This window comes from Primulina tabacum, chromosome 14, assembly GCF_025594145.1.
Source record: "Primulina tabacum isolate GXHZ01 chromosome 14, ASM2559414v2, whole genome shotgun sequence".
Taxonomy (NCBI): domain Eukaryota; kingdom Viridiplantae; phylum Streptophyta; class Magnoliopsida; order Lamiales; family Gesneriaceae; genus Primulina; species Primulina tabacum.
Window position 1 is genome coordinate 37,078,036 of NC_134563.1, and position 11,074 is coordinate 37,089,109.

General features: G+C 38.1%; 1 protein-coding gene and 1 non-coding gene across 2 annotated transcripts; one reads left to right on the forward strand and one right to left on the reverse strand.

The window, feature by feature from the left end:
• The first annotated feature begins 3,111 nt into the window (after nt 1-3,111).
• On the forward strand, nt 3,112-4,189 carry LOC142524856 (BRI1 kinase inhibitor 1-like). The gene has a single exon (XM_075628993.1). It carries the CDS (start codon nt 3,178-3,180, stop codon nt 4,045-4,047), a length of 870 nt encoding a protein of 289 aa, XP_075485108.1. The 5' UTR covers nt 3,112-3,177; the 3' UTR covers nt 4,048-4,189.
• An 831-nt stretch (nt 4,190-5,020) lies between these two features.
• TRNAR-CCU (transfer RNA arginine (anticodon CCU)) lies at nt 5,021-5,093 on the reverse strand. The gene has a single exon. It is a non-coding gene; the product is annotated as a tRNA-Arg (tRNA).
• Nucleotides 5,094-11,074: the final 5,981 nt, after the last annotated feature.

Here is an 11,074-nt window from a genome sequence, read left to right on the forward strand (position 1 = left end):
ATAGCTCGAAAGCCCCTTAGATTCTTCATAAATTGGAAACGTACTTGAAAAAGACTTCTAACCCGATTGTGGAAACCTTTTTATTATTCAAGTTTGTGAGCCTTCAACTAGTGATTTCCCCGATTAATCAATTTTATGTATGAATGTATGTTTATATATACATAAGATCGATGCTAGTTTTCTAAATTAATCGGTGTGAAATACATATAATATGGGATATAGATATCTTTGAGGGGAACTGATTTGAAGAAATAGAGAGTGAGCGGAAAGCTCAAGTCGTAGTATTGTAAAACTGAATAAAGAATACAAAGAGAATATGTTTATATATCTAGGGTAAACACAAAAAGAATAAATGACTAATCTACCCTTGAGAGCTAACAATAATATATTATATTCTAACATCCCCCCTCAAACTCACGATGCTACAGCTAAAAGCATGGAGAGTTTGTCAGACAAAAAACGGAAGCGCGAAGCGGAATGTGCCTTGGTAAACATATCAGCTATCTGCAGAGAAGAAGGAACGAAAGGTAACGTGATGGTGCCAAGCTGGAGATGATGACGAGTGACGTGACAATCGATCTCAATGTGCTTTGTCCTCTCATGAAAAACTGAATTGCGTGCAATCTGAATTGCACTCTGATTATCACAATATAACGGAGTAGGATGACAAAGTAGAATACCGAAATCCGCAAGCAACCAACGTAACCAAACAATCTCGCAAGTAGTTGAAGCCATAGCACGATACTCGGCTTCGGTAGAAGATCTAGAGATAACAGCTTGTTTCTTACTTTTCCAAGAGATAAGAGAATCTCCAAGAAAAATACAGAAGCCAGTGGTTGACTTACGATCCGTGGGATCGCCAGCCCAATCAGCATCAGAGTATGCACGCAGCTCTAAGGAGGAAGTAGAGGGAAACAAAAGACTCTGAAACTGAGTTCCCCGAAGATACCTGAGAATGCGAAGAACAGCAGCCCAATGAACTGTAGTTGGTGCAGTGACAAACTGACTTACTACATGAACAGCATGCGCAATATCTGGACGAGTCACAGTGAGATAAACCAAGCTGCCAACAATAGTACGGTATAAGGTAGGATCTGGCAAAGGAGGTCCATCTGACAGAGAGTACCGAGCATTGGTCTCAAGAGGAGTATCAACTATTCTGTTATCAGTTAGACGTGCACGCTCAAACAGATCTGCTATGTACTTTGACTGAGATAAAAGATAACCTTTTGGAGAATAGGCAACCTCAATTCCTAAAAAGTAACGTAGCAAACCTAAATCCTTCATAGCAAAGCAGCGAGCTAACTCAGACTTCAAAGCCTCAATACCATCAATATCATCACCGGTGATTATCATGTCATCAACATATAAAGACAGAAGTATACGACCTGCAGGAGTACACTTGACAAATAATGCGGAATCATGATGACTAGGAATAAACCCAAGCGAAGTAATCACTATAGAAAATTTCTCAAACCAAGCACGAGGAGCTTGTTTGAGACCATAAAGAGCCTTACGAAGTCTACAAACTTCACCAGGTTGGTGAGCAACACCAGGAGGAGGAGCCATAAAAACTTCTTCATGAAGATCACCATTCAAGAAAGCATTCTTGACATCCATCTGAGAGATTTTCCATCGACGAACATAAGCAACAGCAATTAGAGTACGAACTGTCGTCATTTTAGCAACGGGGGCAAATGTTTCCTCATAATCCATGCCATGCTTCTGAGAGTAACCTTTAGCAACAAGACGAGCTTTGTACCGTTCAATAGATCCATCAGATTTGGTCTTGATCTTGTAGACCCAACGAGAGCCAATGGTGTGCTTTCCGGGTGGCAACATAACCAAATCCCATGTATGAGTATGATGAAAAGCAGTCAGTTCCTCAGCAATAGCATTCTGCCAAAGTGGATTACCAACAGCTTCTCTATAGGATAAAGGCTCAGAGAGACGATGAACAGAGGCAACAAATGAAGCGAAAGAGCTAGAATAACACGAATAAGCAAAATCAGGTAGTCGAGTAGACTTACGAACCCGAGTGGACTGACGGAGTGGAGGATTATCCGCGATGCCAGGAGATGATTGGGTTGTTGTAGGGGGATTTAGAGGAGCAGGAGTCTCTAGTGTGGTCGTGGGCAAAGTGTCGTCGGTGTCGGAGGTGAAAGGGTCAATACGAATAAGATCTGCATGTGTCATATTATGCGAACTAACAGGTATAGAAAAGGATGGAACATGTTCAAGAAACACAACATGACGAGAGACATAAAGTTTTTGACTAATTGGATCAAAGCAACGATACCCTTTTTGACCAATACCATAACCCAGGAAAACACACAGAGCAGAGCGCGGAGACAACTTATTGCGCTCGATCTGCGGTCGGAGAACAAAACAGGCACAACCAAAAACACGCAATGAAGAATAATCAGGAGCATGACCATACATTTTTTCAAAGGGTGACAAACCTGAATTGTGTGAAGTTGGGATTCTATTGATCACGTGAACAGCAGTAAGAATTGCTTCACCCCAAAATGCACTAGGAACATTAGTAGACAGTAAGAAAGAGCGAGCTGTTTCAACAATATGTCTATGTTTTCTTTCGGCAACACCATTTTGTTCAGGGGTTTCTCTACACGAGGTTTGACGTATGGTACCATCAGAAGCAAGCAAACGCGAAAAATCATTAGAAGTGTATTCACCCCCCAAATCACAACGAAAACACTTGATGACAGCTGAATGCTGATTTTTCACAAGAGCTTTAAAATCATTGAAAATAGCAAGAATGTTCGATCCGCGAAAGCTGTGGATGAGATTAACAGTTCTTCTCTACGATTGACAGATCCATGAGATGGAGGCTCTGATACCATGAAGAAATAGAGAGTGAGCGGAAAGCTCAAGTCGTAGTATTGTAAAACTGAATAAAGAATACAAAGAGAATATGTTTATATACCTAGGGTAAACACAAAAAGAATAAATGACTAATCTACCCTTGAGAGCTAACAATAATATATTATATTCTAACACGATTGTCCCTTTATATATGGCTCACTGATTAGCTCTATAAATACTTTTGATAACTCAACATGCAATCATTAGTTTAGAGATACAAAAGAATTCCCCAACTCCCTCGCCACACAGAAACATATCGTTATCCCTCTCCCTCTTACAAAACTTGCCACAATGGAAGTACAGTCTGAAATCGAAAGAAATACAGAAGAAGAAGGCCCTAATGAATCCAAAACATTCAATCCACTGTCATCAACATTCTCTCCCAACCATGAATTCTCCTTCACAGTCTCCCTCCATCCGCAGTCGAAAGCTCCGGGTAGAAACAAATCCAGCCCTTCATTTGACTTATCACCTGCAGATAAAATTTTCTTCCATGGCCATTTACTTCCTCAGCACTACCTCTCTAATCTCCCTGTCTTCCCGCGCTACTCCATCGATGATTCATTCGACAGTTTCACGCTCCCAATCGATGGATTTTCCGGAGAAAATAACTCCAGCTCCAATACTTACACCGACCAAGAATACATCAGCATTGATCATATCAATCCCAGCGCTAGCCAAGAAAGTTGCAGCAGCGTCTTGCAAGAAGAAGGGGTACAGGTACGAAGGGAACCAAGATCCTTTTCGATTTTGAAATGGAGAAAAAGGCGTGATGAGAAGAAACATGACAAGGGTGGTCAAGAAACAGATCAAAAACAGCAAAGGAAGCCCAAATTCAACTTAAGCAATGTCGTGAAAAGGTACACGAGATTCATAAATCCATTTCTTTCTTTAAGAAACAGGAGAATGAATCCTCAGTTCCACGGGCAAACTTATTCCTCATTTTCGGGGAACTTACGGGTAAGAAACAACAAGGAACTGAGCAGAGGCAGGAGAGGAGTATTCTCAGCACCAGCTTCAATGAGAAATTCTCCTACAAATAGTGGCCTTTTGGTGGCAAGTGGAATTCCTACTCCTTCTGCAAGAGACAGTACCATGGAAGAATTACAGGCTGCAATTCAATCTGCAATTGCTCATTGCAAGAAATCCATTGCCGCATAAGAAACAATACTTGTGAAATAGGTAATTGGCTGTACGTGTGTACAAAATTTACCTTGTTTAAACATGTGAATATCTACGTCAAAGTTTAATATTTAGTCCATTGGAAAATTAAGGTACTAAATTCAAACAAGTTAGAATACTTTGCTTGAATTTAAACATTTTACTAGTAGTCTCATACCAATTTCATAGTTTTATCAACATTAAATTAAGACAAATCATTCAAAGATGATTATCTGGTACGTGATTTTTGGAGATCACGCATAGCTTTTGTGGTTTCCAATAAACAACATGTATGTAAAACATTCCTACATGAAAAACTAAACAAAAGGGTTCATGTGATCAAAGTGGTAAATTTTTTGAAGAACTCAACTCTTTTAGGTTTGTCCAATATACGTTTGCTCCAAAGTTGGTATTGCAAAAAAAAAAAAAAAGATAGTGCTAAGCTTTTTATATATAGATATAAATAAATAAAGGCAACATTACAACAGAATAATAATATATGAACCTCAATTGAACACTATGAGTTCATTAACCATGAAAAATTATTTTGCGAGAAAATGAAAAAGATATAAAGCCCCACAAAAAGGAGAATATGAATGGGCTCGATAAAGCTTGAGAAAAGAGAAGATTTGCATACACAGGAGGAGACTTGACTTCTTTTTCGATGAAAATCACCTCACGTAATCCACTTTCTAATTAGTTTGGTATGATTTGTGAATTTTTATTCGTTCCATTTAACATATAATAGTAAGACCTTGCGAATTATTTTAATTTACTAAAAATTATGAATTGACAAAGAGAAATGCAAGTTAAATTTATAAAGAAACATTATTTAAATTGGGAATTTTATTTTGTGAGACGACTTTACTATTCTAATATTTGAACCATGCAAATTTGAGATTTTTATTTTATTTTTTCCGAATTGTAGTGATATGTATACAGACAATAATAAATAAAGAAATGAAAAGAAAATCGCGCCAGGTAGGGGTCGAACCTACGACTTTCTGCTTAGGAAACAGACGCTCTATCCACTGAGCTACAGGCGCTTATTCGTAAACTATGGTAAGTGTAATATATTTAACTATAAATATTTTCAATCTTAGAAACTCTAATGGGCCTGTATATGGTAATGGCACTACCCATCAAATGGTCTTTCCTGTGGACCACTATAACAGATAGGATTGGTTATTGGAAAGGCCAGACCCGTGACCCGTTATCCAAAAGCCGGCCCACGAAAAACTATTGTCGTCGTCTTTTACCTTCCATTCCTCCTAGCTAGCTTCGCACAGTACCCAAAAATATGAACAAAATGAATAATCTCAAGTATAAATTGTGAAACAATAAATCAATTCTCTTCCTCTTTACTTCATCATCAAAATGGCTTTAATTCCTCTGTCAAATTCTCTGCCAATCGGCTCTTTCCGATGAAAATTTATCTCACGGAACCTAAATGCATCACCATTTTTGTTGTCTTTTCCATATAGTTCAAGTTTGCGCATTGAATTTACGATAAAGGTCGGGTCGGCCGGAGGTGGGTCGGTGAGGAGACGGCGGCGTATGGGTCAGATTTTCTGAGGAAGCCTGCTGTGTCACACTTCGCCGATGAGATGCCGGAGAAAGTAAATGGGAAATTGGGAGGTGGAGGTGGTGATACGTGGGTGGATTGGGAGGACCACATTTTGGAGGAGACCGTACCGCTCGTGGACTTTGTGAGACGACAGATAAGTTGCTCGTTTTGAATATGGGCGAAAGTGGCGTACTAGTTTAATTGTCAAGTTATTGCAATTGATAGATGTTGGATGGGCCAATTTGATGCTCGAACATGTAGGACTATAGGGTTAATGGATATGAATCCTACAATTGATAGGTTGACTAATATGAATAATAAATATCTAAATATCATTCAAGGAAAGGACTTTGTATTTGAAAGCGGTTTGATTGTGTCCGTTGATGATGACAAATGTGACGATGTTCAAGCTGAGAATGATATTGTTCAAGAGCTTGTTCTCACGATTAATTTCCATTTTCAGTTCATAAGATGACGAAGTCTGAATCCTCATTTCGGTTTAGATGTCAATTTACATTTGTTCATGTTATGTAATACATCTCGAATACCATGCAAGTGACCTTTTCAGTCCCAACTCCAATAGTAGTCCTTGCTTCTTCCACATTGTTTGTGTGTATAACTATTACAAATATACCATGTGTGTGTTACTAAAAGATCAGGGTTTTTAAGCTTTTACCCTTGATTGTCTTCCAAGGACATCATCACACCGCAGATTTTAGTGCTGATTACATTTGTTGTAAATCAGTCGTTTCTTTTTTAAGTAGTACCTACTAAAGAAGAGAAAGCCATGACAGTACGTACATGTGAGAATTTGGTAAGGGGCTAATTAAGGTCTTGGATTCAAGTCATATGCACGGAGATGACAGTGTTGGGAGAGCTAATCCTACCTAATAAAGTCAATATTGTTGTCGTTAAATATATTAGTGAAAGAGGGCGAAAATTAAAAGGAAAATTAACGCCGTTGTTTTTGTTAAATATTCTTTTTTATTCGCTTCCGGACAATATCCTACGTAAGATACTTTCTCACGTAATTAATTATCTGCCAAATGGTTAAAGTTTTCTAAGTTTAGGCAAAGCCTGTCCTGTCTGACATTACCTAATGTCTGGTGTGTGTTTTATTTAATTAATTAACGGCTTGAATTTGATTTTACTTAATTAAAGAGCATGAAGATCAAATATTATGTCGCATTACGTCTATGATGCTGACTGAAGAAGCTAAGATGTCTCACGCCATGCAGCGCCAAGTGTCGTGTTTTGCTACACTTTTTTGGCATCTAGCGATTTTCGGAGGACAAGCCAATCATGGCTGGCTCCACTGTCGTTTTTCTTTTAATGCGATGAGAAATTTTTCTATTTAATTTTATTTAAATAGATTATTCATGTAATTGTGGGATTTGAGCTAAGAGCCCACTTGAATCATCTTATAAATTACACTTACAAGTTATAAACCAAAAACCTACTTGAAATACTTTAAATTCTCAAAAATTAAACAATTTTTTCTTCTTCTTTTTCATGTTGAATGAAAACTATATTGCTGGCCTCGCCTCGTGCCAACCATTGCTACTAACGTAACCCATGTGAAAACCAGGTGTCACCATAATATTACACACACGCGCATATATATGTTGCTTTGGTTTCACCAGCGGCATATTTCTAACGCAGATCTTACCGAAAAGAGATTAATATATATTTGGAATTCCCAGATGAATTCTAAAGTTAGGGTATCATGCACATGCAAAGTCAAAACATTGCATGCATTGAGATTTAGAAAAAGAAATTAAGAGCCACGAGCAGGGCCTGTTGAGTCGCCAAAAAAGAGAGAATTTTCATATTTGTTTGAGTAATTTGGAAGTAACTGCGTAGAAAAGAGCTACTCATTTGTGTTTTTGAGATGAAACTTTCATCTAGTTGACTTAAATATGAATGAAGTTAAAATAATAACTCAGCTCCTTTTTTTTGGGCAGAATCTTCGTTAATATGCTATGCTTCCAACTATGTGCTTCAGCAATTTTTATATATCTAAACTTATAAACTCAAAATTGTCGTTTTTGAGGTCGAATTTTTTAATGTGAATAAAATACTATTACTCAACTCAAAATGAAATAAATTATCTGTAGAAAATCTATCCAGAAGCTGAATCTATCCAGAAGCATCTCCAACGTGGAATTGATAGTCCTTTATGAGTAGAATTTGTTAGCTGAATTTGTGTAGTCAGTTGTTCTCTGAGCTTGTTTCTCGGATCTTCAGTTCTTGGTTTTGTGTTTGTTCCTTCTTTTGTGTGTTACTCATGTATATATATAGGTGAATTATCAATAATATGGATAGAATTTTTTTCTCAAGCATTTCTTCATGGTATCAGAGCCAGGTTATATTATCCCACGTCTGAGCTTCCAAGGGAGCCATACGATGAATCCCAGACTTGGTTGTCCTGGCTATCATGTGACACTGAAAATAACCACTCTGAACTTGACCCAATTCGGGTACAAAACCAAACCGAGTTATCCCATGATGAATTTCAACCCGACAGCTCACAGATTCACACCCAAGATTCACCAGATCCCGGTCTGCAAGAACACGGTAACATCTTTCCTTTAAACATTTCTACTTCTGAGCAGTCTGACCTTGATCTTCCTATTGCTGTGAGAAAATCCTCTCGATCATGTAAACCTTACCAGATGCAGGATTATGTTTACTACGGCAATCTCTCTGCAAAATATCGGGCCTTTGTATCAACACTATATCAGATTCAAATACCGAACTCGGTAGAAGAGGCTCTCAAAGTACCCGAGTGGAGGAAAGCTACACTTGATGAAATCCGAGCATTGGAGAAGAATGGAACTTGGGACATCTCTGAGTTACCACCAGGGAAAAGAATAGTGGGTTGCAAATGGTTGTTCACAATCAAACACAACGCAGATGGATCGGTTGAAAGGCTGAAAGCGAGGCTTGTTGCAAAAGGATAAACTCAGGCTTATGGTGTGGATTACAGTGAAACTTTTGCACCAGTTGCCAAACTCAACACAATACGTGTATTATTATCTATTGCCGCAAACCTAGACTGGCCATTGTTTCAATTTGACATAAAAAATGCCTTTCTTAATGGCAACCTCGAGGAAGAAGTATATATGAGCATACCTCCAGGATTCAGTAACAGCATAAACGAAAACAAAGTCTGCATGCTCAAGAAATCTCTATACGGCCTTAAACAATCTCCCCGAGCCTGGTTCGATAAGTTCACTCAAGTGCTCAAGAGACATGAATACAGACAGAGCCATGCCGATCACACATTATTTACAAAACACTCTACCCGAGGGAAATGCACCATCCTAAGTGTTTATGTAGATGACATTGTGATCACAGGTGATGACTCAGACGAAATACAAAAGTTGAAGAAAGTTCTTGCCACAGAATTTGAAGTCAAAGACCTTGGGCAACTGAAGTATTTCCTAGGCATGGAAGTGGCACGATCGAGTAAAGGAATATCAGTTTCTCGGCGGAAGTACACAGTGGATTTGCTCAGAGAAACGGGTATGCTGGATTGCAAACCAGTAGACATTCCCATTGAATCCAAACCTCAAGCTTCAAACTAGAACCACTGAGGCTACTGTAAATAAGGGAAGATATCAAAGACTCGTCGGCAAATTAATCTATCTGGCTCACACCAGACCCGACATCTCATTTGCGGTTAGTATGGTGAGTAGATTCATGAGCAACCCTTCCGAAACTCATATGGACGCTGTCACGAGAATTTTGAGGTATCTTAAAGCATCTCCAGGAACGGGACTACTGTTCAAGAAAACTACGAGCAGAGGGATTGACGTCTTCACTGATGCTGATTGGGCGGGATCTATCACAGATCGAAGGTCTACCTCAGGAATGTGTACTTACGTATGGGGAAACCTAGTCACTTGGAGAAGTAAGAAACAAACCGTCGTAGCTCGAAGTAGTGCAGAAGCCGAACTAAGATCCTATGCTAACGGAGTTTGCGAGGGAATATGGCTTCGACGTCTGCTCGAAGATCTCAGAACCACAGTAGATGGTCCCATAAAAATGCTATGTGATAATCAGGCATCTCTCAGTATGTCAAAAGATCCCGTACAGCATGACAGAACCAAACATATCGAAATTGATCGTCACTTCATAAACGAGAAGATCAATGCCAAAGTAATCTCCATGAACTATGTTCCTTCTCGACACCAAGTTGCGGACATTCTCACAAAACCCCTCCAACGATCAAGCTTCTTGGACTTATGCAGCAAGCTTGATTTATTGAATATTTACCATCAAGCTTGAGGGGGAGTGTAGAAAATCTATCCAGAAGCTAATCTATCCAGAAGCATCTCCAACGTGGAATTGATAGTCCTTTATGAGTAGAATTTGTTAGCTGAATTTGTGTAGTCAGTTGTTCTCTGAGCTTGTTTCTCGGATCTTCAGTTCTTGGTTTTGTGTTTGTTCCTTCTTTTGTGTGTTACTCCTGTATATATATAGGTGAATTATCAATAATATGGATAGAATTTTTTTCTCAAGCATTTCTTCATTATCGTTAATCACTTTTTCCAAAAACATATTTATGCCATCTTTTTACATTTGCCAACATATCATTACATATAATCCAACTTTTTTACCGATTCCTAAGATGCAAAACAAACATATTATTATGGTTTTGAAACAAATATATTTTGATAATATCTAGCTAATTCATATGCTACGTTAAAAACTATTTCTTATCCAAAATTTATTTATGAGTAGGTCTCTTGTGAGACGGTCTCACGAATCTTTATCTGTGAGACGGGTCAACCATATCGATATTCACAATAAAAAGTAATATTCTTAGCATAAAAAGTAAAATTTTTTATGGATAATCCAAATAAAAGATCCGTCTCACAAAATACGATCCGTGAGATCGTCTCACGTAAGTTTTTGCCTTTATTTATACGACAGAAACGTGGACGGTCGATTAATTCGCTTTCCCATTTCCCATTCTGCTAAGGTCGCATCAACCGCTCCTTATCATTTATCAACATCATTATTTTATTTGTCCATTCCACCTACCATGCCTGGCCGTCGTATGCATTCCCATTTTGTATTTGTAGTGAAAAACCAAACTTTACTATTTAAATTTTTTGTGTGTATTCTTGATTTTTTTTTTTTTTTTGGGAGTTGGACGAGGGAGTAATTTTATTGTAATTAGATCTCAAAACTCAAAATTTAAAATCTTGACTTAAGATAAAATACAAATCATCACCACATATATCATCAACTTGATTGTATTAATTTATCATTTCGACCGTTCTAGCAATAGGAATTAATGGCCAGTGGGACCATTCCTTCTAATATACGATTTTCTTATGTCACTATTTGTCGATTTGACCAACTTAATTCCTCTCTTTTTCTTGTAAAATTAATTGCACAAAATTAATATATTCCATAAGAGGAGATAATGATAAGCACATGTGGCCA